Here is a 26900-nt window from a genome sequence, read left to right on the forward strand (position 1 = left end):
TTTGACTGTGATTCATTAACATATAAATAAAGCAGAATCTTAATTTAATCTGTTTTATTGTCAGTGTCCATTTTATGAACCATAATCACCAAAATGAACACAAATAAAGGCCAGAAATGAACAGCTGTGTGTTTTTGAATTGAACAAATTAACTTTTCGATTATATTATGATTATAGAGATGCTCTAAAAAGCAGTCAGGCTGGTAAAAATTGTGAAATCTGGACTAAGAAATAAAAGAAACCCAAAAAGAATGATTATACAGTAAACTTTATTAGGCTAAAACTCTTTGGCTACAAAGTGTTTATGTTGTCAGTATTTATTGTGTCTATTAATGTTGAAATTTCAGCTGCCATAAATAGACACAAATAAAATAAAACATCAGATTATCTCCGTGTTAAAATTCAGATAATCTAAACACAGTTAATACAGTATAACGTCTGCACTGGCTCTGTAAGTATATTAATCTCTGTTAGTAAGAAAATACAAAACAAGGTTTTAATCAGGTGAAATGTACTTGGATTTGTCAAGGCCTGCTTTGCAAAAGCACAAAATCTTACCAAGTAATTTTAGTCTAGTTTATAGTGCAAATATCTTAGTGCAGTTGAAATAAGACAAACTAACTTACAAGTAACTTTTCTGCAAAATTAGGAGCTTATTTTCAGTAAATAATGGCAGATTAGTTCATTTGTAACATAAAAAAAATGTCTTGTTATAAGTAAAATTACCTACCAGTAGAACTAGTACTTTTTCGTCAATATTAAAGAAATTATTTACTTAAATCAAAGTCCTAAATCTTTTTAAACACTTGGTTGTAAATTAGTTTTGTCTTATTTTAAGTGTACTAAGATATTTGCACTAGAAACTAGACTAAAATTACTTGGTAAGATTTTGTGTTTTTGCAGTGTTGTAGTTCAAGATAGAAAAAAAAACGCAACATAAAGCAAATTATGATCATTTCAAAAGTGACTTCATTGTTTCTTTCATGATAGTTCCTTCATTAACAGTCAAAACCTTCAAGAAAAAACAGAAACTTCATTCCAGATGACGTGATTGCATAAGTGGTAGCAGCAGTGAAGAGGTGATTTATGACATCACTGTGACATCAGCGGGGTTTCACTTTTACTACAAACACAGAAATCTTAGTGTCGTTCTAAATGTTAAAAGCTAAAAATGGATCCTGGTATAAGGGAGATTAATACTAATAATAGCAGAGACTGAGGAGTTTCAGTCGGCTAGATGGAAACTCCTGCAGCTGCTAGTGGCAAATGGCCAGCAGGAGGCGCTTGAAGTCGCCGCTGCACTCGTCCCGGATGGCGTCCTTCAGAGACACGTCGTACTTCTCCAGGTACATGTCTTTGATCGTCTCCAAGTCGAACTGATGGGGGAAAGGAGAGAAATGATTTGTCTATTAAAATAAGTTTCCTGACAATAAAACCAGATTATGGCACACTGCCCAGGGTGGCATTTGATCATGGGGTGGCACAAGAGATTGAAAGGAAAAGTTAAAAAGTTTAGCCCAGGAGTCACCACATCTAACGATTATTTATTGCATAAATGTTATCAGAAAGTAGCAAACATACGGCAGCATATTAGGATCATTACAGACAGAAAAACAGAAAGGAAAAGTAAATTTCTGCCAAAAAAAAATGGAGAAAAATCCAAAAATGTTGACATTAATATTAGAAATGCTGAGTTGAAAAAGTCAAAATTTGCTCAAAGAAACTCTGACATTTTTAGATTAATTTCAGATATTTTCTACAAAAAAAAAATAAAATAAAATAAATCTTGAAAATTCATGAGTTTGAAAAGTCAAAAAATTGCTGGAAAAAGAAATTAATCTCATGAATTTTTTGGAGAAAAAAAACATGAACATTTCTGAGACTGATCTCAAATTTTGAGTTTTTTTCAAGCAAATATTTGACTTTAGTAGCTCAGAAATCTCCTTGTTTTTTCTAGAAAATTTCTGAGTTTTTCGATGTAAATTTGCTCTTTTTCTCTCATCTCCAGTGGCCCTAACACAGACTAACGCTCTTTAGAGCTGGACTCCTCTCTGTGGTTTTGGCTCCACCTGGTGGACATCAGAGTAACTACCTCGGAGCGGCACACGATGATCCGGATCAGGGTGTCTTCATCTGTTCCTGCTCCCTTCATGGCTTTGTGCAGACGCCTGGCGAAGTACAGCTGCGGGTTTTTAGCCACTCTGACTGCAGGGCGAAGAAAAGACACAACATTTACGACTTTAAACATTTAATTTAAATCTAAATGTTTAAAAAACCTTTCATCTCTTTCTTACCAAGAGCAGTGTAGCATTTCTTCAGTGTTCCAGACGTTTCGTTGTCAATAGCGTCCAGGATTTCAGTACCAGAAAGCTGCCAGTGGAAAATGATTTGCATCAGAAATAAACTTTGTGTTTGTAGCTTCAAAAAGTCATAAAAGAGATTTGAGGAAAACTGCAGAAGAGCCTGAATGAAACCGATCAACTCAAGATTATGAAATTAATCTTAGAATGACTACCTTTTTTGCATAATTTTGAATTGAATTATGACTTTTTTTGCAGAATTCTGACTGCAAACTCAGGATTATTACTTTCCTGAATTTTGAATTTAATCTCAGAATTATGACCTTCTTTCCTGAGAATTATAACTTTACTCTTCTGAGATTAAAGTCCTAATTCTAGTTTTTCAGTGACTTAATCCTCTTCCATTCTGAAATCAAGATTATTGATTCCCTCCACAATTAATCTTTTGTCTTTTACAGAGTAAATAACCGTAGTGTGAGCTGCCTGTTGATATACTGATAATCTGAACATATAATCTGCTGAGGCTGCTAACACCTGCTCATATATCTTGAAGGTGGCCTGCAGCTGCAGGTAGTTCCTGCTGGCCAAGACGTAGCTGAAGGTGGATTCATCCGTCCCAAAGCGACCCTCGCCGGCCTGCAGGACACCGGCGATTATTAATAAAGCTGATCGTCATTGATTGTAGATTTTTGTTAATGTGAGGATGGAAGCGGCACCTCGAACAGAGCGGTGGCATCTTGCTCCGCCAGATCCTCGTCCACATCGTAAGTCTCATCTCTGTTTCCCTGTAAGGAGAGCAGATGTGAGGCTCCATGACCCTGTAGTAATCAGAGTCAGGCTGGACTGAGGCCAGTGTGTGTGTGTGTGTGTGTGTGTGTGTGTGAGAGAGAGAGAGAGAGTGTGTGTGTGAGGGTCATGACGGGGTGCAGTGAGAGTGAGCTCCGTTTCACTGCAGGAGTTGAGTTTCCTGCGCTGAGTGGAAACTCCGTACCTGCAGCAGAGCCATGAGGAGGTTTCTAACGTCTCCGCTCGTATCGCTCTCGATATCCGCTTCCAGGTCACGCTCATGCACTAAAAAAACACAAAACAGGAAGTTTTCATCTTTCAGGTGACCTGTCATTCTTCCTTGAACAGATTACGATTGATCTACTGGCAATTCAAAACACGTTTGTTACATTTTTTGCACAAAATTATTCCTAGATAGTGAGATTTTAGTCTTTTTTAGCACCTTTCAGAATGAGCTGTTTTAGAGGGTCTGGCCCTTTAAATCTAAATAATCTGCTAATGGCCACGCCCCCAAGCTCAACCTTACACTTGCATGTGAAAATGGCTGCTAACAGATTCATAAATATACAACCGTATATCTTTGAACAGCAGAAGTGGAGCCTCCTGCACAATCAGCAACAATGTAGCAAGTGGTTTCTGGATGGTAAGTCAACAATAAACCACTTGTCTTTTTCCAGCAGCCATTGTACATTTCATTTACATTTTATTGCTGTCTCCATAAATTGCATTTAATGATGTTAAATAAAAAACAAAGAAACTATCAGAAATGTTATTTTTACTATTTTCTCCACTATTTGCTCCACATACAGCAGAAAAACCAGCTGATCAAACATGCTGGATTTCCACTGGGGTTGCTAGTTAACAGGAATATGACTTAGGATTTTGAAACGGCTCATTTTCCAGACACCAAAAATCGTCCGGGTGGGGATTTTTAAGCCGTTGGACTGTTTTTAGAATTAGCTGCGACTCAAATGGAAGAACAAAATCATAAAAAAATTGAATTTTGCATTATACACCCACTTTAAAAAGATGTTTTAATTTTATAATCAGCTCTAATTTGATGAATATAATACATTTCTCTGTCTGATATCTAAATTCTTCTGTTCTTCCTTTGCATGCAGAAACAAACCTAAACAACAAACCCTTCCTCATCCTCATCTATGGCTCCTGCGTCATAATCTGAGTCCTAAGATTCTTTATCACTTTGTAAACTTTAAAAACTGTAAAAATTGGTAGGTTGAAGTAAGTAGGTATTTTCTTGAAGCCACATCAAGCAGAAATCCTTAAACACAAAAGTATTTAAAAAGTGTTGGACGTGAATAATTTGTTCCAAAAATGATTTCCAGATGAGTAAAAAGTAAATCAAACATTTGAAGCTTATGAGGAACTCATACACTGAGAGTCTGTTGGAGCAGCAGAGACGCCTGAAAGCTGAACCTTATAATCAACTGAACTGACAATAACTGCTCTGCTCTCTGTCATTAGATGACTAGTCTGTATTTTTCATGCATACAAAGCCCCACCCCATAAACAGTTTAATTTAACTAAATCAAACTCAGTGTAGTGAAAAAAATGAAGCATTTTTACTCGTTCATGCTGATCTGAAAGGTTTGGCTAGTTTTTAAACTTCAGTGTTAAAGGAGAAGTTGGAGCCGGATGGGCTAAACAAAGCTTCACTCAACAATAACCAACCATTAGTCACTCTGACTCATTTCCTTTAAAAGCTGACAGGAAATACTGTATGAATAGTATGAATTATAAAAATGCACAACTTACCCTGAAAGTAGCATTCCTTAAACAAGGCGATGTCCTGTTGACAGGAAACAGAAACGCAAATATTAGGAAAATTTTTTTCTCAAATTACTGACTAGCTCCACTAATATGAACCTGCAGACAGAAAGTGGACCGGTTCTTATTCTGGAACGGTGCTGCTCATATCACATGTATCCAAATATTGTCCTCAAGTGAGAGTCAAAAAGTGTTTGGTAAAAAATTTACTCAACTACTGAGTAAATGATCAAATTATTAATCATTTAATGTTTAATAATTACATCATCAGATGGACCAAAATGTAAAGTTAAGTGGAAATTTTGGTATTTTAAGGATCAAAATGAAAATAATTCATTTAAATAAAAAAATAACAAAATCAGGCAAAAGAAATGTTTCCAGATCAGTTTCTTTCAATAAAAAACGTTAATAAAACCTGCAGGTCTGTGTCTGGTGAACTTTTGGTTAAAACATTTTTGTTTTTCATTCAGTGGATAGAAAATCCAGAAATTTTACTCAAGTACGAGTAAAAATACCTCATAATAAAATTACTAAAGTAAAAGTAAAAAGTACAGCGCAGTACAAATACTCCTAAAAGTATTTTTTTTTTCTAAAAAGGTACTTAAGAAAATGTAACTGAGTAAATGTAACTAGTTACTTTGTAACTGTGGCTGATAGTGGCTGCATGTTGAAGAAGCTCTGATACTTTAGTTCTGATTTGTTTTGTTCCTATCATTATTTTCATTATGTCCAAAGATGATGTTGCCTGTTCACACATTTGAAATGTCATAAATCAAAAATAAAACAAACAAATCTGTTCAAGAAAAACAGCAAAAAACAAAAATAAGAAGCTGCAATATCCAGACTACATAACGGTGCACACCCTTAAACTATCATGTTACTGGTTCATGTTTTGATTCGATTCCAGCAAATCAATTAGAATAAATCTGATTAGCCAGAAATAAAATTAAGTGGACCAGGCTGAAATTTCCTGATATCGTTTGCTAAGGCCACAGTGTGGAGATGTTAAATAGGATCAAAAGTATCAGTCTGGAGAAAAGCAAGAAAACAAAAACAAACAAAAATCACAGCCATCAACTCTCCTGAATTGATAAAAACAAAAAATGGAAACTTTCTGGACTGAGAAAATTTTCAAAGAAAAAAAACTAAACATCCAGGTCAAGTTAAAACCTCAAAAACTTTCAAGGAAGATGAATTATGATTTTAAAAAATACCAAAGAGATGAAATTCTTAGCAAAAACTACAGGGTGTATGAGAAAAGAGAAACAATCAAAGCAACAAAAGTTTCTCCATTTTTTTCTAGAGTTGCTCCAAATTATTTTATTATTGTGCAAAAAAAAACAAACCTGAATGTGCAATTCACACAGAGTAAGGAAGTCAAGTACGGAAAGAAAGGAGATTATCTTAGGATACTCCAGAGGATCCGTAAAGAGTTGTGTTAAAGTTAAGATGGCGGCTCACAGCGTTGGTGGCGGTGCAGAGGATTTCCACCAGGACGTCCTCGTCGGTTCCCGGTCCCTTCATGGCCTTCCTGAGCTCCTTCACGGCGTAGACGACGGGCGGATCCAGCATGGCCAGGATGGCGTTCTCGAAGTTGCCCGCTAGTTCACTCTTCAACACATCCACCAGTTCCTGACATGCGAAACAATAAACAGAAAGGATCTAAAGATACGCAGAGAAATGACGCGGGTTTTCTTTAGAAGTTAACGGAGGAAGTCACTCACATCGTCGTATTTTTCAAAATAAGCCGCCTTGATTTCCTGCCGCTGCGCTGAGCTGCGGTTAGCCAGGATGTCAATGATGGCCTGCTCATCGGTTCCTGAAAGAAAGACCCAACGGAGCAGAACGAGGCGGGAATAAAACCTCAAGATCATCAGTTATTCACACCTTTCAACATTTATCTCATTACAACCAAAAACATTTTATTTATTTTGAATTAAATTTAATTCACTAGTTTATTTATTTTTACAAATAAGTGTGGATTTAAGTTTGGACTTTGACTAGGCCATTCAAACACATGAATATACTTTGACCTAAACCTTTCGATGTTTAGGATCGTTCTCCTGCTGGATGGTGAAACTGTATAGAGGACAAATTGTGACAAAATTTCCAGCAAATGTCTTTATAGAGTAAATAATGTGCCAAATGTTGTAGCCAAAAAATAAAAAAAAATTAAAATAAGACTTATTTTATTCTACAGTGTAAGATAAATTCATATTTATTATTTTCAACAGTATTAATTTGACATTATTACTAAAATTTCAATTCAATTCCAGTTTATTTAATCATGTAACAGTAAACAATGTTATATGATAAAAATAAACAACTGTTGTTTTGTATTAAGGTTCCTTATTTATATTTAATTGTCCATTCTACTTCCAATCATACTCTTATTAATTAGTTACTTTTCTAATTTGTCTTTTTTTATTTAATAACTTTTTTCCGTCGTACAAATATTTCCACATTTCTTTTTTTTGTTTTTTTCCCCGACTCTTTGCAATAATGACAGCACAAAGGTTTGAATAAAACTTTCATGTACAAACGTTCAACTTTTGAAAATTTTAATGTTGTTTGTTCTTGCGAAAATAAAAAGGTAATCTCATAAATATGATTTACAATATTTGAAACCTACCGAACCCTTTGCAGGCTTTGCGGATGGCCTTGATGTCTGCCACCACGTCAAATTCCTCGTAGGGAAAAACTGTGGGCTGCAGGAAGATAACAAGGCTGTTATGCAACAGATACTGATTAGATCAAACTAATTATCATTTAAGCCGAGATTCAGAGCTGCATGAAGCAGCAGGCGGGTTGGGGATGTACGGTTAAGGCCTCAGGTTGAAGAATTCAGGCCCTAAAGTCCAAAAACAAACCTGGTTGGGTGATAAAGGTAATTATCAACCAAAAAAAGGGTTTTTATTTCAAATTAATGGTCGCAGAGAGTAACATACAGAACAGTTTCACTTTCCTTTTCCATACCGTTAATGAACAATGACTTTTTATTTCGTACTCTCTCCTAAGAATGAAAACCACAGTTATTATTGTTTGTCTTATGAATGTTAATGAAATTATTTTCACTACTTCAAAGCAAAATAAGGCACACATATGGAATGTCATAAGAGAAAGTTTTTAAGCCATAATTTTAGATTTTAGTCATAATTTTGAAATTTTAACTACAAAATCTTTCTTTATTTCATTTACCATGACTTGAACCTCAAATTTTTGAACTGAAATATCACAATAATAAAATTAAATCTTAAAATAACTGCCTTACATCTCCTAATAAGGACTACATCCCTAAATTATAACTATATTTCTTGATTACGACTTTATTTCCAATTAATTTAATTAATATTTCCTATAATTAATGATTTTTAAAAAAACATTTTACTTTAATCTCATAACTGTAATTTTGTCATCATTCTGACTATTTTATGTACTCATAGCTTTATATTTACAGTAATAATTAACTTTAATATGACTATATTTACTCTTTTTGACTTTAAAACTAACCTACATTTTTGCAATTATGACTTTAAAGCTCCTCTTTATGAATATAAACGCCATAGTTACGAATTTTACAGTCACAATTATTACTTTTATAGCAGGTTTTCACGCTTACATATAATTAACTTAATGAAATATAATAATTAGAACCTCATCATTACTAAGAATTAAAATCTATTTACGCTAACTGACTTTAAACCTCATAAAGAAACTACTTTATTTTCTTTACGTAGCTTACGTAGAAAAGAGCCCTAAACCCCCACTAGTGGGATCCACAGACCCCCACTAAGCTAACGGAGAGGCATTCCGCAGAGGAGTGGCTGTTTCCTCTGACACGGCGTCTGTCTCACGGTGACTCTTAAAGAAACATCACTTTTTCATATAAATCAGAAGCTCTTTACTTCCTCAGCAGCTTACGCAAAAGCGTAAAATACAGTCTCTATGCATTATCCGTCACGTCACACGACGCACTTAGCAAAACCCAACGGTTAAAGGTTGAGATAACATCAGAACTGAGATAAATATGATAGTTTTCGGAGATAACACTAAAAAACGGAGCCTACTTACTTGACAGTTGCCCATTTCTTTTCCTGCGGTAGCGGATGAAGTGGTCGGCGGCGGTGGGTCTTTGGGAAAAATCGTCCCCCCGTCGCGAGTCCAAAGTGCGACCCGAAAAGCAGTGGGAGCCGGAGCGTGACGTCACCGCGGACCGTCCGTTAACTGTTACGTTCCCTTGTGACGTTTTCCCCGGCCGGAGCTGCTGGCTTTGAAACACAGGCATGAAAACCTCAACTATCCCTTTTTAAACTACCTCTCTGCTCATTTTATTGGAATAATATTGACATATAAAGTCAATATACAGTATTTTACAAAAATGAAATAAAATACTAGATTCAATTCATGGCCGGCTTAAGCCTTTTTGAGGCCCAAAGCAGATTTCCATTGGATTTCCCCCATACTAATATATTAACACCTCATTCTTTATCATTCCTAATTTACTGTATGTGTGTAACATACCTATTAAAATCAGCATAATTTATAATTATTTTAAATTATACCAGTGTTATTGTGGCTTGATTGTAATTTTAACCAAATGAAAGTAACACCAACTGATACATTTACAGAAAACAAGTTAACAAGTCATCTTATATTTCAGCAACTAACAGCTGGAAGTAATCAACCTATTATTTGAGTAACAACTATAAGAATAAAGTATAAATACTAGTTTTTCCATGTATAACAGTATTCGGACATTTCAGCAACAAGGCAGTTTAATGTGATTTACATCATAAAAACAAATAAAATACAAAGTCATAAAATACAAGAAATATGAATAAGACATGCATTTATTCAAGCTATTTTCAGTTCATTTAATATGCAATGCCGCCATAGGGTGTTCAGTTCCCAACTTTATTCAAGCTATTTTCAGTTCATTTAATATGCAAGGCCACCATAGGGTGTTCGGTTCCCAACTTTATTGAAGGCGGAATGTGGTACCAGTCTATGGAAGAAACAAAGGGCGCATTGAGAATCTGTAGACTGTAATGTCATGCTGACAAAGCACCCAGACTCCTGTTTGGACCTCAAACGCATCGTATTGGGAGCCTGACAACCTCCTGCTGTCAATAGACACAGACAGAGGATTGTTTGTCAGCCGATCCAATGCAACGTGTGGGGAAGTCAGAAATAGTTTTAGTTTTAAAAATCTACAGTGTTGGTGGGAACGTGTAACTGTAAAAATCTGTCTGAAAAACTGCTTTGTCTATTTTGGAACACTCTAGTCCTCAAAAATATAAGGTAAAGCAATTACAGTAATCACAGAAACAAAAAAATAACAAACAAACAAACAAAGAGCACCTCTTGTGGTCTTAAATATTAACTATAACTTTTGGACTGGTGGCTATACAAAACAAAAAATGAAAGACGAAATAAAAAGAGACAAAACTGCAGGACTTGGTTTATAAACTGACATTATAAGGGGCGACAGCACCATCTGGTGGCCATATTTAGTCACTGCAGCTTAAAATGAACGTTTCCTCTTGTTTAGGGCCTGACGAGCTACTACTGTTAAAAAACTACAATGCATGCGGCAACGTATGAATTTACAAATCACTTATCAAGACTTTGAAGTGTACGGAAGAGGATTAGAGCCACTGCAAAAATAAATTCTGACTTTAATCTCAGAGTTTTTAATTTTCTTTTTCTCAAAATTCTGACTGTGTTCTCATATGATTCAAAAAATTAAAAAAAATTGTATTTAAGATTTTTAAAAATCAGATCTTTTTAAACATAATTTATGGGATTAATTATTTTTATTTTTCTCATCTTCCCTCCAACTTCCTGAGGCCCACAGCGCCCCATGGTGGCTCCAACTTTGAGAAACACACGGAGTCACGTGATTCCGGAAAACCAGCTGTCCATCCATGTTATGATTTACTTGAATTACTCTCATCTGTTCATTTCTTAACAATAATTTCCTTCATATTCTTTGTGTCTCTTTTTTGTTCCAGCTTTCCTAAAATCTAAACCATTACGTTTCCATTCATGCAACAGGATTTGTCTCCTTTTCTCCTTGGCGTCTCATGGCGCCTTCACAGATTTAAAAAAAAAAAAAACATATTTAAAGTGTAAAATCATTTTAGCTGAAGCGTACTTTATTTTATGGAGGGTCCAGTTCAGTTCCTGTAGAAAAAGAAACGAATAAAAGTGTTCAGTCTCCTCCATCGACAGTAAAGAAGGAGCCTTTCTGTGAGAGACTCAGCTTTCCATTTAGCTCCTACTGTAGTAAAGCCCACTCACAATAAGACAGTCTTCCCCCAGGCCTCCTTTCTGCGTGTGTGTGTGTGTGCGAGAGAGAGAGAGAGAGAGAGAAAGAGAGAGAAAGAGAGAGAGAGAGAGAATGGAGGCGGCATCAATATGGAGGCAGAGACTTCTGCACCGACTTTCAGTCTGATGACAGAGCTTTTATAACACGTTAATAAAATAACCGCTATTAGATCACATTTCCGGTTTTCTAGGCACAATTTTTTTTTTTGTGCCAAATTTCGAAAAGCCTAAATTCAAAATGATCAAACTTTTTATCACGTTACAACCACTAAGTTCAATGTGACAGAACCAACAACAAAAAATGTGTCACTTCCGTAAACTTTGTGACTGACAGCCGTCTTGGAAGGCAGTTGCTATGGAGTTGCTATGACAACAATAAACGAGCCACAAGCTTAGATCACCTCGTTCACATCAGATAGACAATAAAAGTATGTTACAAGTATTACTCGATTACAACTTTTTGAGTACTCCTCCTCCACCTCCGTGTAATACTAAGATAAATATCAGATATTTACTGTAGTACATACTGCCGAACTAGCGAAATTAGCTTAGTAGCTTATATGCTAGCTAAGACGGACATGTAGTCTACATGTACGTTACTTCTTCAGTCACCGGAACCCTGTTATTCACATGAAGATTTCGTATAAGTCCATTATAAGTCCGTTTAAACACTAAGTGTATTTCTTATCACTTCCGGAAGTGATCCGCCATCTTGGAAGAGGCAAGCGCAGCGCAAAACGTAGATGAACCTTGGCTTCCAGACCAACAAAAAGAAACCGTATGAAAAGATCACATGACTCACATCACAGGAGTCATGTGATCAACTACATTACGTACTACTGGCAGAAATGAAGAAAAAAACTACAGGAAGTGGGAGGAAGATGATGGCATGGCATGTTATTTAGTGAATTATCCTGTCAACAAACTTATTCCCATGTGATTTTTAATAAAATTAATGGAAACACCATAATTGCTACATTGTGTTTTTTTTCAATGTTAGTGCACATTTGTAATGGAAACGCAGCTAATGACAACCTGGACAGGTCAGGTCTGCATATTAGTACATATTTTAAAATGAAAATGAATGAAGTTCCTGTAAATAAATTATAATCTGTGCCATTTTGTGTGTGTGTCATATGGTTGTACGAATGATGTTGCATAATCTTGCAAAAAGTAAAAAAATAAATAAAATAAAATCTAATTTTTGATCAAAATATTTGTTTGGCGGGGAAAAAATGTCAAAAGAAATCAATGGTGTCAGACCCTTAAGGTACTCAAAACAACTTAAATACAATTTTAAAATGTACCTAAAACATTTTTTTTTGTTCTATACCTTCAGACTTCAGTGTTTTCACACATGATAGTCCAGTAAACTCGGTTTGATTAAGATCCAAAATTGCAACATTTGCTTAAACATAAGCAGAATATTGACAGTTTTGCGTATATTTGTAATGGAAATCCAGCCACCGGTCCAATAAATTAATACGTTTTTGTCGACATTTTGTTGTTTCTATTTGGACTTCTCACCATGTTAGAGTTTCTAGAGCCGCCCCTGACTGACATGTTGGGTTCACCGGCAGGAGCATCAGCGCTGATGTGCCAATATTTGCGGAGTTCATCTCCAGAAATATCACATCTCATTTTGGGCCAAATCCATTATGTTCGTCAGTCGACATTAGAGAAGAGCCAGAAATGGCCCTCGTCCTGTCAGCCACTGAGATAAATTGCCTATTAGCCCTTTGGGTTTATAATTTGGTGCAATCAATCACTGAGCATGAATAGATGCCAACCGGAGGCTCGTCACATTTCGAATGATAAAAGCCTCGGAAAATGTGTTGCGAGATGTGTTTAAACAATGTCCTGTGGTGTTTGTCATGAATATGGAAAGACTTTTCAAAGAATGACATTCTGCAACAGACAGCACCGTCTTTTATTGCAGCAAGAAATCAAACCAGTACATTTTATTTCATACATTTATTTCAATCATTTGCAATGAAAAAAATAACAGGAAAAAAGGAAGGAATATTTTGGTTGCTGCAGAGTCATTGTCTCATAGTCGACCACCTACTGCGCCTCCTGGAAACAACCTCTCAGCCTGGTTTCCACGTCTGATTTTAATCCTGGCTGTGTTTTATGTGCGTTTAGCTCACCGGGTGCCCACTTGCTGCCTTTTATGACTGCGGTTTGAATAAAACCTGCTTTTCTCCCTCCTGTCACCATGCTTTGCTCAGTAAAGGATTGTTGCACAAAGTGTTCAGCCCACAGTCTGTCACAGCCCTCCTCCTCGTTGCTGTTTGTGTTGCGTTGCCTTCCTGGCTCGTACAGATAACAGACAGATTTGGAGAAAACATCAGGGAAGGCTTTACACCTGAGCGGTTTCATCTTTAAACCACCTGCTCTGGTTTCTGTCGTCACATAAAGGCTACTGCTACTTTTCGTTGTCTTGAGAATTAGGTATTTTGTTCTGCAGTAAAATGCTGGTCCAATATTTTACCCTCATTTAACTATAGGTCTAAATTTAAGGAGGAGGAAAAATAAAGAATTCTGACTTTAATCGACCACATAACCAAAATAAATCATTCAAATCCAACATGTTCCTCCAGAAAGTGAGTTATTTTCCTGCATCACTCGATCATCTGTCATTTAACTCTGTTGCTCCAAAGGGCCACCAGCATTAAAATCAGAAGGAAAAAGGTTGAATTCCTAGAAAAGTATCTCCAAATTCTAAGAAAAACGTCAGAATTCTGAAAAAAAATCAGAATTCTGAAATTTTTTTTTATAATTTCGAGATTAAATCATAAACAGAGAAAAACGTTTTCATTGTTAGAAAAATTTCAGAATCCTGAAAAACTTGAAAATTCAGCAAAAAAGAGTTAGAATGAGATTTAAAATGAGGGAAAAAAACAAATTCTGACAAAAAATTTACATTTATGAGATTAAAATTTGAATCTGAGAAACGTTTGAATTCTTAGAAAAATCTCAAAATTCAGAGAAAAACTTCAGAATTCTAAAAAAAAAGAATTAGAATGAGATTCAAAATCAGAATTCTGAAAAATAAAAATAAAAATTATGAGAAAAACGGTAGAATTGAAAATTCTTTTTTTATTCCACTATAAAAATTTTCGATTTTTTTTTTTTAATTTTTTTTTTTACAATAGTTACGTTTAGCTGGCTGTGTAACCTGAAGATTTTAGCAGCTGCAGTCACACGGTGCTGGCTGCATGTTTCTGCCTCCATCCCGGTTCATCTCCCTCCCCTCCGCATGACTCACGGATCCACACCGCCGACCGTCCTCGCAGTCTTCCCCCGCCTCCCACCTCCCTGCCCAGGCCTCGGCAGAGGATGAGTCAGTGGACAAAGCAATCGGCTTCCTCTCATCTATCTTTCCAGCCGCTGTCCATCACTGCCCACATCACTGCGGCTCAGAAGGCGGTGATTCACGCACCAATCACTGTCTGCGCCGTAAAAATAAGTCCTGCTGGACGCTGCTGTCCTGCAGAGTCAACACCAGGGCCGGTCCAAACCTTTTTGGGGCCCTGAGCAGATTTTTATTGGGGGGCGGGGGGCAACATGTCAACACCAGATGCTTCATCATTGATAAACTACTCTATGTTATTGTTAGCATAATTTGTAATTAATTATCTTACATCTTATGGGAGCTTGTTTTCAGTCAGTAATTCCTAAATATTGGTTAAAAGGTTGGCAGATTATGTCACTTGTAAAATGGGAAAAATGACTTGTTATAAGTGAAGTAATCAGCTCAGTACAAGTACTTTTTAATCAATATTAAGGAATTGTTGACTTGTATGTTGAATTTAGTCCATTTCAAAGATATTTGCACGAGAAACTTGACCAAATATACTTGGTGAAATGTATTTTTGCAGTGCACAACAGTTGGGCGGATCACATTTTATTCCCAGGATCTCCTTGGTGATGTTACTGTAATTTTAATCCCTGCTGCAGGCTGCATTGATCTTATATTTAACCAGAAAGTCCCTAAAGTGCTCAATAAGCTGGGATCAATGCTAACCTGTTTGCTTCACATGTTTACCCTTCAGCATTGTTCTTCTGCTGCCTGTATATTCTGGGATTAATAACTTTTCTTTTTAATGAAAATAGTGGAGCTGAACAGAATTAATAACTCAGTTTATGATTCCCAACTACAGATAAATAAATTTGGGTTTGTAATTCTGAAGTTCTGCAACAAGTCAGCATTTGTTCCTTAGTGCATTGATCTGGCCACAGTGAGCCATAAAAGCCTTTTAGGACAGTAGCCAAGCTGTGGTTACCATGCACAACGCCATTAAAGGCCAGCTGCATGTCCGCACAAGCAAAAAGCAAACAAACCTGAGAAGGTATATGAGGCATAAATGCATCATGAAAGTGTCTTGGATCAGCTGGATGTCAGATTAGACCCATAAGAGAAAAAAAAGCAGAAAAATCCTGCAGTTGTTGGTTCTTTTCAACAGAAATCTTCAAATCCCAGGGTTACAATAGTTTGCATAGTTCCAGTTATTTAGAGTTTCCCCCATTAATTACTGCTTTTAGTTAAGTTTTATTATAATAACCTTGGCCACACACGTTTTTCATATAAATATTTATTGCAGAGGAGGTATCTTTTATGTACATGCTAACACAATATAACACAATATAAATCTACCAAATATTCCCATATATTGATGCTATAAGCTTGTCATAGAGCAATAGTCATAACAAGCACAAAATACAGTGGGTTGGGGACAGTGTCACTCACTATACAACTTGTAACAGTTCATAAAATATAACATTTTTTCCTTTTTTTGTTCTATCAAGGGCAGTGAAACATCAGTCCTACTAAGTTCTTGAATTCATGCAGAAGCCACAAGAGCAAGAATTACGACGTTACAGCATTGAAAAGGAGTAGTAGTAGATTTGCTAGTACTTGCCGTAGTGTGACACTGTCCGGTCACAAGAGTCCAGTTTAAATGAAAGCGGCTAGCCGAACAGAAACACACCGTGGGTAACGATCAGTGGACAGAAAAGCTACAAGACACGGCATTGTCTGTGATGGCACAAGGACGACGGTTCGGGTTCAAACTTGCACCGATTCCTTGATGACGATAAAATACAGTGATCATTTCCAGAGAGACCAACAGTTAACAGACACTAGTATGCTTCACAGAGTTAATACACACACACACACACACACACACACACACACACACACACACACACACACACACACGCAATGGACAGGAGAAAAATAAAACGGCAAGTTGACGATCAGAAATTATTCAAATTAAAGAACAAACTGGGCTCACTGTAACGTGGTAATATTTAGTTTCATGATGGGATATTGCACTTATTTTATTTTCTCCTCATATTTGAAGATTAAAATTAATGTAAAAGCAAAAATATCTCTTTTTTTTAAAGTTACTATTATTATATTGCTTTATTTACTATTATTATTTTCATGTCACACAAATCAGAGGTGGTAAAATTTTCTAAAATAGTAACTTTTCTCTTAAAAAAAAACTTTTCTAAAAGCACAATAAACAGGAGCAGTTAAAGCTCCCAGCAGATAATACACAAAAAAAGAGGATGGAGCTCCAACTTAAAACAAATTAGCTTATTTGTTACATGCAATCAAATTAAGTTGGTCGAACTGAATTTATTTAAGTTTGTTTAACATGACAACTTAATTACTTGTAACAAATTAACTCAATTTTTTCAAGCTGGATCACCCATTCTTGTTTTTCAGTGTATGTTAAACACTATACAGATCAGTTGAAGCAACAGAATTGATATGAAAAATAAGCGGAGCTGTTGGAGGGTGAAATTCGGTAAATTAAAATTAAAAAGCACCCACAATCATTCAAACTGTGATACAAACTTTCACAGAGACGTGACTGCTAGCTTCTACAAACTGTTATGGTTTGTTTCCTAAAAACTGCTTGGTCCTTTGGGTTCAAATTAAAAGATTTTTATTTTTTAAAGAGAGCTTTTTTTATTTATTTTTTTACCCAGGTTAATGATGAAAAGTGATTTCTTTTTGATTATCTAATAAAATCATATGAGCAAAACTCCCAATAAATCCCAAGATGCAACCAAGTAAATGCGTTATTTTATGTGTAAATCCATTCAAATGGCTTCCCTACTCTTTATTTAGGTTTTTACTGAGGCAGTGGCTGAAAAATTGAAAGGGGTTTTAGTGTGTTGATCTCCAAGTTACTGCTCCACCTGTTTATGGTGGATTTATGAAGTTTCACCCACAAACACACATTTGGTGCAACACAAAAATCCATGCTGGCATCACAAACATTGGACCAACTCGTCCTCCCATTTCACATTTTGTCCCAAAATGCTGCTTTTTTTTTTTTTTTTTTTTACCCGTAAACAAGCAATTTACTCAATCCATTGTTGGTTAAGCATTTTGATGAAGATAAATAGTCATAAATATGACCGAACCTCATGAATAATTCATTAAACTGCATCTACAAACACGTTAGGTGCAACATAAAGAGCCATGCTGGATTCCCAAACAAAACCGGGTCAGACTGACTTCAGTTCGCGTCTTCGCCAGTTCATACTCTCAGTATTTACTGATTATCACTAGTATTTTGGTTCTGATCCAATTTGGGACAGTGGATTCTAGATAGTCAATAAGACAGGGTGCATTCACACCAGGCCTGTTTAGTACTCTTTAATTAAACTCTGGTTTGTTTGTCTAAACATTTGGTCCATTTGGGGAAGTGACAACGTGTAACCGAACTCTGGTCCAGTTTGGATGGATATGTGAATGCCAAGCGGACCAGAGACCGCTCCAAAACCAAGAAGAGGACTACAACACAGGGCATTCTGGTTAAATAGAACCAAACAAACGTGAGAGTCTAAACTAGCAGGAGAAATGGTTCGTAGTCTTTAACTAAAGACGAAAGAAAAATCCTACATCCACTGAAATCTGAAGCTACTCTATTTTTGTGTACATTTTGTGAACCTTTCTCAGAAGTTTTCATGTTGTTTACTTAAGTGGTTCTTGTTGCAGCGCCCCCACAGGCGAGGAGGGGAACAGGTTTTTCAAAGGGTTTAGCTCAGTTGCTGAAAATGTAACAAATGTTCCAGTTTGGTCCCCAAATGAGCTGCGTCTACGGACTATCTGGTGTGAAAACACCCTTATTACAATAAACCTAAGTGACTTCTGGTTGATAAAATAGTAAATTACATCAAATTGTGGGAGGTCAAAGTGTAAAATCTCCCCAGTTGGTACAAAATGTCCCTTAGTAGACGGCACCAAAAGTCAGGGACAAAACGACCAAAACCAATAATCTAGGAGATGGTGACGGGGTGTATTGACCCGTGTAAATGAACTCCTTCTGTATTCTCCATTTTAGCTTTAAGGGATATAATAACAGGACCAAAAAATATCTGTTTCATGGGGAAAATCGCTAGCTAAAACATTAGCACTGATCAGTCGACAAACAAGTAGAGTCCAGCTACTCGGCACCTGGCTGTGCATGCTGTTAATATAGATCACCATCACAAAATCCAGACAAAATCACTGTTTTCCCTCTAGACTGATACAAGACGATGCTAATAGTTAGGCACGTATAGTACAGCTCCACAGACTTGGAAGCATTTTAATCTGTAGAGAACTACAATTAAATAGATCTAAAAATATATATATGCTGTGTGAATGATTGCCAGTGATATAATATGGAAATTAAGAGAATAAAATGTACATAAAGGACAGAATCTGTTCTGAATTTATGACGTTTGCTAAGGTGCTATTGAGTTACTTTCCTTCTGTTTTTGGATCAAATCCTCATTAAATACAAGTTAAAGACCAACATCACACTTCACAGACTCTTCCTGTTTTATACTTCAACCCAAATCTCATCTATGTGACAACAAAGACCGAAACTCTGAGCTGGAACCAACACATAGTAATAATAATATCACTTTGTTGTCACATCCGGGTGAAAAAACATCAGACAGCAAACAGAAAGTAAAGACTGCAGAGATGGAGAAAGCTGATGTCTGACATTGCTCATAAAGTGTAACGGTTGCATAATTGGTCTACAATTTTATTTCCAGGAATTTCCCTGTAGTAATCTGGAATGCTCTTCTTGACTTTGTTTTGTCATTTTGTACATATTCCAAATATGTAAGACGGGAACAAAACCTCAGAAAGGAAGGCAACTTGTGGGTTAACTTTGCTTCCAAGTTACCATACAAATAGTAAAAGGTAATATATATAACTCTTTGCAATTGAAAAAAGAAAAATTATACATCGATAACTATAATTTCAGAGGTCCATTCAGGTTGAGTGTCATGCCTTCTTGCTTGATTTGCTCTCGTCAAAGTCCCAGGGGCAAACCTCTGCCTTTTTAGCAGAACTAGCAGCCACAGCTTTTAAATTTGGATTGCTCTGCTTTTCTACTGGGGCATTTTTATCAGAGCCCGTCTTACTCGACACGTCCTCAAAATCCCACGGACAAACTTCAGCCTGCTTTGGTTTGGCTGCTCCAACATTAGCGCTTTTCCTTTTCTCCTCCTGCGGACTCTCTACGTCCCACGGACAGACCTCGGACAATTTCTGCTGGCTCAAACGTTTATCTGAGGACTTTGTTAAACTTTTCTCATCCTCAGTGTCTTTTGACTTTTCCTTCTCAACCGTCCTGGTGGAAGGGGCACCTTTCCTTAAGGTGGGCGATTCTTTAGCTTTGGGTGCTTGTGCCGGACTGGGTGTCCTGTCTGTACTTGGAGAAACCACAGCACTGTCATAGTCCCAAGGACAGATTTCGGCTTTTGTTGTTGGTAGGGGCAGAGATGTTACCCCTTTGGGAGCATCTGAAATGGGGTTTCTACCTCGTCCGTCCACAGGAGAGGAGCTCTTTTTCTGCTTCATTGTATCTGGAGACCGGGCTAACTCTGTCACCTTCTGCTGCTCTTCGAAGTCCCACGGACAAATGTCTGCTCGCTTTGTTTTGGAGCTTTCTAACGTAGAATGAGGCCTGTTTGACCTTGACTGACTGGACACTTGTTGCCTTGGTCCTTCTGAGAGACAGGCTTGTGTCTCGCCTCCCTCTTCCCATGGACAGACCTCGGCTCGTACAGAAGTTGTCCTCTGACTCTCCTTTGAGTGTTTTCCACCCGATGGAGACTGATCAGAGGCCTTCTGCTTCTGGGATTTACTCCCTTTGGTGCTGCCTCCATGAATCGTCGTCGACTCCGTCGGTGCTATTGAGACGTGCTTCTGGATCTTGTTCTCAGACGGAGTCGGCAGGTCTTCCAACTCCCATGGACACACTTCGGAGACGTCGTACAGGTCCTTTCCCCAGACTGGATCGGAGCAGATTGCAGGCTGGCTGCCGGTCACCGGCTGCTTCATGATCCTGCCTTTGGCTGCGCTTTGTTTGTAGTCAACCGATTGGCTGATGATCATCTTTGGCTGACAGTCGTTCTCTGCCTCTGCATTCACCTTCGTGTCTTTGTTCTTTGGCTGACTCTTCTTATTGCTGTCCTCTGAGCTCTGGGTCTTCCCAGTCAAGCCCAAAGTCTTCTCCTTGGCGCTGGCGATAACACTCAAAGACTTCTGTAGCATGGATGCTCTGGGGTGAATTGGTTTCTTGTCGGCTGTTAGATTGTGGGCACTCGCCGACTTGCAGACTAACGGAACAGATTCCGTAGATTCACTGGGGGCGCTGATGTTCTCACTGGACTTCTTCTTGACCAGCTTTTTGCCCATCAGCGTATCTAGTAGGGACCCTTCATTTGTGGCCGTCTCCATCTTGTCTGTGGTGGCCCTGTTGGCTTCTTCGTTCTGGTCACGGACATGGTCGTAGCTGCTGTGGGACTTCTTGAGAGAGAAAACCTTGTTCTTTAGCGTCTCTTCCTTGGCTGGTTTCACCTGATGACTGGGATCCAGCGGGTTCTTCTTCAGCATGCAGATGCTGTTCCGGTTGCTCCCGTAGTCGCCCACCTCCTTGTCTTCCCGGCTGCACTGCCGATGCACAGACTCTGGGATCTCGGTGATGCGTCTCATCAGCGAGCGCCCCAGACCTTTCTTGGAGCTCCGCTTCTTCTGCAGGTGCGGGTTGTTCGCTAGCATCTTCTTTCTTTTGTAAATCTCCAGCTGGGAGTATAACTTTTTCAGCTCCTCCTAAAAATGAATAAAAACAGAAAAGCAAATTGGTAAATCTTCATTGAGAGGTACGAGACGCATTTCGATGACAAAACACACAATCTACTCCACTTAGACCATGCAACTTCATGACAGAGAGCTACAAACATCTGCTAAAAGACGCACTACTCAAAAATCACATGCGTGCTGAAAGAAAAGCAAAGACAGGACTGTTCTGGACAGCATCAAATAAGGAAACGACGTGTTTTAGTGTTAGGTCTGAAACAGCCTCTAATCTCGGGTCCTTGATTGGCTCCATCTGTATCTTCATCCGAGACATTAAGTGCTTCCAAGCAACCTGGATGTGATCATAACACCACTTCCTCAAGAAAATACTCCAAAGGCACCCAAAGCTTTTGGTAGAGAGACTTCTTCAGCTCTAACAGACAAACAGATATCTCTGCTCACGTTGGTACGTTTTTCCCAAAGGCTGTCGCAAGACCTTACGCCACAGCCATTAATAGAACTGAGATGGCCCATTTCTTCTGGTGTCTGCAATAAAAAACTGCCATGGCTCAGTATTTGTAGAGGATTCAAACGCAACGCCAGGTTATGCAAATGAGAAGAAGAGGTGGATGAAAACCCTGCGTACCCGAATGTCCTCGGGGTCCAGACTGTGCTCGCTCCACGCTGAAGTGATGCTGCTGTTGAGGTACGACCCGGAGCGACCCATATCCAGCTCGTCCTCATAGGCCTCAGAGGCGATGTCATCCCTCATGTGGGTTCCAGCAAACAAAAACTGGAGAAAATGTGTTAAAACTGATTAGTAGAGGTTGTTTTATTGGCAATATACATTTAAGTCCTTGTAAACTGTAAATGTGGTGTTTGTGTTCCACTAATGCCTGTTGATGCAAATTCAGCACAAACCAAGAATCATGTTGGAAGCACGTAGCAGCCATCTAGAGGCTGAGTAATACCCAGTTATCACTAATTCACTTCATTTGCACATAAAATACCTTAAGAATTTACTTTATTTAAGCTTTGTACAGTGCCTATAAAAAGTTTTCACCTCCACGGACATATTACTCCTTTTATTGCTTTTACAAATCAATCATGATCAACAAAAAAAATCTTTAAAAAAAAACTGCAATATTAAGGAGAAAATGTATTTCTACAAAATAATGAACCATAAAATGTACCATAAAATAACTCATTGCATAAATATTCACTGACTTTCCTGTAAATAACCTAATTTAACAGAGGTCCAGCCAATCGGTGCATGGAATGTAGATCACTGAGTGCAGTGAACGTGTCTCCAGTGACCATCATAAAAAGACAAGCGAGGAAATATTTATGCACTTATTTAAATTGAGATATTTCTTTATTATTTTATAGAAATCAGTTTTGACTTTGACATTTTTTTAGTTTTTGTTATAAAAAAAGCCAAATTTTGTTGTTCAATGATTTGTAAATGAAAAAAAGGGTAAAAATTTTCATATTTTCATATGCACTGCATCATCATTCAATTTAATAATTTATAACAATATAATAAATAAATAAAGGTGATTTCTAAAATCATTTTTTAAAACAACTTGAATCAGAGGTGAAAGTTCACCTACCAGCTACAACAGAATGGATTAAACCAGAAATTAAATCAGAATGGCCTAGACCAAGTAAACTGAACTGAGAATCTGACTAAGGACAGTTTGTAATCCAGCTGTTTTTTCCCTTCCTCTTCTGAATTTTGCAGCTATTGGTTTAATAAAACGCGTCTCGATTTGAGGTTTACGTCATGATGACGAAGAGCTACAGGGTTTGAATTCTGGCTGAAGGCACAGAACTTGAAAAGGAGGTTTTCCCACCTTTGGAACGAGCAGCAGACCCAGAGTCACCGTCACCGTCAGGTGGGTGTGGGTGAAGAACAGCAGCAGCATCCAGTCTGGGTGGAGTTCATGACCCAGAGTGAACCTGGGACGCAAACGGAAAAATTTAAGCACAAACAAGCCAAAAAAAAACCCCCACAGAGAAACCGCAGGAAAACTTTGACTGACTTTTCTGGAGTATTAGGACCAGGCTTAGGAAAAAAACTCTTACAAGAATAAAGTCATAATAATTTGAGACTAAAGTCATAATATTACCAGAATAAAGTCAAATTATGTGAATAAACGCGTATGCGGATAGTCAAAATAATACAAGAATAATGTTGTAGTATTATAGGAACGGAATCATAGTAGTATGAGAATAAAGTCAGTGTTACGAGGAAAAACTTGTACAAGAATAAAATTTAAATAATGAGAAAAAAGTCAGAATATTACAAGAATAAACTTGTACAAGAATAAAGTCATTATATCATGATAATGAAGTAACACATTACTAGATGGAAAAAGTTTAAATAATATAATAATAAAGTAATAAAATTGAGAATAAAGTCGTAATATTACCAGAATAAAATAGTAGTAAACACATCACCATCAGATTATTATCGCTAGCAGCAGCAGATTACTGATATAATCTGATGCTGATATGTTAACAGATTAAGTTTTACTTTATTTATAAAACAAATATCAAGGTATAACTTCTCAACATTCCTTACTTTACCATGGCTGTTTGACTGCTTATTCATGTTGGTGATCTCATGATATTATAACTTTATTTATTTTATTTTTTTTGTATTTTCCTGTTTCTGCCTGTAAAAAGAGAATAAACCGCCTTGTTTCAACTATCGTTCCATTTGGTTGATCACTTTGGCAGGTGGAATATTTTCTTCCAAAACTTTCACAATGATTTGCAAAAACAAGAAAAGTGAAGCGACCTTGATCTGGGCATGAGATTCAGTCTGTTTTTGCATCCGACAGCTGAACGCTGGGTGAGATAATTAGACAACAGCGGTGAGAGGAATGATCAGGATTTGAAGGCATGTCCTCTCTGGAGCGCCACAATGCAAGCAAATGTGATATAGCAGCCTCATTAAAGTCGGCAAATGGGTAATTAATGAACAGTTACTGTGGTAATAGCTCGAAGAAGCGGATGAAGGCAAAGGTCCAGCATGCGAAATGTCCCGAAAGCTTTGAAGTCTGTCCTCCTTCATGTTTGGTGATGCGTTTCTGTGGAGATGAGGGTTTAATAGCCCCGGAGTTTTGTCTCTCCTCAGCCCAAGTCGTCAGTTCATTCCCTGCACCGGGGCAAAGAACCGATGAAAACACAAACCCAAAGCCTGAGCTCCAGCCGGCCGCTGTGGGGTCAAGCAGCTACTCTAATTTATAAAAAGTGACCTATTACACTTCCTTAAACAGGTTGGGATAGACTTACACATCAAATGTGTCAAACTCAAGGTCCGAGGGCCAAATCTGACCCGCAGTAGCTTTTTATGTGGCCCTCTGGATTCCAAATTACATCATGAAATTCATCCAGTTTTTCACAAATCCACAAAATTCAAATTTTTTTCTAATAACATTTTTTCAAAACTGGCCAAAAATCCTTGGCCTAACTTCATGTCAATACGGTTGATTAATAAAAAGTCACATTTAACATCATACATTAGTGCAAATATTTCTATGTGCTCACCTTGCACATTAAAATGGCTGCCAACAGATGTGCAATTATACAACCGTATATCTAGAAAGTGGTTTCTGGATGGTAAGTAAACAACAAAACACTTGGCTTTTCCAGCAGCCATTGTACAGCACATAGAGAGGTAAAACCAAAACTTTGACAAGTTTCACTGACTTGTTAATATTAAACATGAAGGTTAAAAGGTTACTCAACTAAAAATAAAAAGTACAGCATAGTAAAAATACTCCTAAAAGTACATTTGTTTTCAAAAAGTTACTCAAATAAATGTAACAGAGTAAATATAAATAAACAAAAAGGTTTCAACTGACCAATCATAATGACAAAGTATTTATATGGAGTTCAAAAGCCTCCAAAACTCAAAATTTCTTTGAAAAACCTATGAATAGCAAAACATTCAAGACGAATAAATGTTTGTTTAGAGCCAAAATATGTCTGCCGATAATTTCACCTTTAATGCCGTCACAGAAAATAAATCACTGTGGCGCTCTTCATTAGTAAGTAATGTGATGGAGCTGATCTCTAAGCTAGGGGCTCAGAATAGCTGCGGTGATGTCAGTTCATTTAAAACATCTTTGTGCAGCGATTTGACGTGCAGAGCAGAGGAACTTCACTGTGAAACAGCAACGAGGCTTCGCTCTCAGGTCACATGGAACAAACAGGCCTGTGGAAGTTATGCTTAATGATTTTATGTGATAAACAAAATGGCAAATAAATGTGAAGTGCATTTAAAGTTAGGAGTGGTTATCAGAATTTTCTTTAAAGACCATTTTATTCTGCAAGCTAATGCCCCTAAATCAACGTCTACACTCAGGCGTGAAAATGGCTGCAATCAGACGCACAATTATACAACCGTACATCTTTGAAAAGAATAAGTGGGGCCTTCTGCACAACCAACAATAAAGCAGCAAGTGGTTTCTGGATGGTAAGCTGATAACAAAACTCTTGTCTTTTCCAGCAGCCATTGTACAGTACACACAACGTTAAAACCAGCTGACCAAATGTGCTGGAATTCTGCTCGGGTTGCAAGGTAACGGGGTTGGGCTTGGCTGGGGTTGCTAGGTAACGGCGCAGTGCTCGTAGAATGTGACTTATCGGAAGGTTTTTGAAACGGATCATTTTCCAGACACCAAAAAACATTAATTTACTGCCAAAAAAACAGGTTGGTGGGTTTTTTAAGTGTTTGGATTGTTTTTAGAAGCACTTGAGACACAAATGGCAATACAAAATCGAGCAAAATGTGAATTTTGCATGATCCCCCTTTAATATTTCCTGTATTCTTTTTCTTTTCTGACCAATCAGTGCAACTCGGCTGAATTTTACCCAATCTTCTTAACCTTTTTCTAATTAACTTCCTATTTCAAGATGAGGGAAGTGTGACAGCAATGGTAGCATTTGTCTTTTTCTACTTTTCTTTTTTGAAAAGAAAAATAAATAAATTTAGAAATTCACTTATACTGTGTCTACAGTTCATGTAATTCTTCACAAAACTTGAAAATGTTGTTCGCACTTCAGACACAAAAAATATTAGAATCCTGTCTTTTTTACAAAAAGATTATTTGTAATGCCATGCAACAACTTTTTACAAAAGATGCTGGAAAATCTGTAATCTTAGTTAAAAAAAAATCCCATTGCAACACCCTGGATGAACCGAAACACCTCGGTCACATTTGGGAGCAGAACGGGGATTACCTGATGACGTGGAAAATGGCTGACAGCACCAGCTCGTTGTGAACGGCGATGGCCATGTACCGAGGCTCGTGGAAAGCCGACGGCACCGTCCTCACGGCGTAACAAAGGTACACGGCCCACAGCAGGAAGAGGAACTCCGCTGTTCAACAAAAAATCATGCAGACCAACAATCCTCATAAAAAACTCTCCAAGTTCAACACATTTCCTCCTCAGACACAGAAAAACCTTCTGCTCAACAAATATGTTGGTTGCAGCTGTGGTTTCTGTCCGTTTTTTTGTGTCTGACCTTTTCTTATAATATCTTTTATCACAGAAAAATTAGAAAATTGTAA

The 26900-nt window shown here is 37.4% G+C and overlaps 2 protein-coding genes across 2 annotated transcripts in view; both read right to left on the reverse strand.

The window, feature by feature from the left end:
* Positions 1-252: 252 nt before the first annotated feature.
* On the reverse strand, positions 253-9102 carry anxa13 (annexin A13). Its single transcript, XM_014992013.2, has 11 exons — positions 8946-9102; positions 7507-7582; positions 6599-6693; positions 6336-6506; positions 4863-4896; positions 3292-3371; positions 3017-3085; positions 2835-2936; positions 2295-2370; positions 2093-2205; positions 253-1376 (listed from the first exon to the last, which is right to left on the reverse strand). Exons 1-11 carry the CDS (start codon positions 8958-8960, stop codon positions 1257-1259), a joined length of 951 nt encoding a protein of 316 aa, XP_014847499.1. The 5' UTR covers positions 8961-9102; the 3' UTR covers positions 253-1256.
* Positions 9103-15786: 6684 nt separating this feature from the next.
* gpr158a (G protein-coupled receptor 158a) overlaps positions 15787-26900 on the reverse strand; it is a 70892-nt gene continuing 59778 nt past the window's right edge. The window contains exons 8-11 of the mRNA XM_014992010.2: positions 26569-26707; positions 23169-23274; positions 21959-22105; positions 15787-21345 (exon numbers count right to left, since the gene is read on the reverse strand). Of these exons, the coding sequence (XP_014847496.2) occupies positions 19513-21345; positions 21959-22105; positions 23169-23274; positions 26569-26707 (2225 nt within the window). The 3' untranslated portion in view covers positions 15787-19512. The remainder of the gene's footprint in view (positions 21346-21958; positions 22106-23168; positions 23275-26568; positions 26708-26900) is intronic.

The sequence above is a fragment of the Poecilia mexicana genome, unplaced genomic scaffold (genome assembly GCF_051168715.1).
Source record: "Poecilia mexicana isolate PSO_F unplaced genomic scaffold, ASM5116871v1 scaffold_20, whole genome shotgun sequence".
Classification (NCBI taxonomy): Eukaryota; Metazoa; Chordata; class Actinopteri; order Cyprinodontiformes; family Poeciliidae; genus Poecilia; species Poecilia mexicana.

Excerpts from the sequence above, each read along its gene's own strand:
- anxa13 (XM_014992013.2), bottom strand. Across the intron at positions 4,897-6,335 it reads TCTGCACCGCCACCAACGCT|GACATCGCCTTGTTTAAGGA; the intron begins GTGAGCCGCCAT and ends TCCTGTCAACAG. Across the intron at positions 2,371-2,834 it reads CCTTCAAGATATATGAGCAG|CTTTCTGGTACTGAAATCCT; the intron begins GTGTTAGCAGCC and ends TTCCACTGGCAG.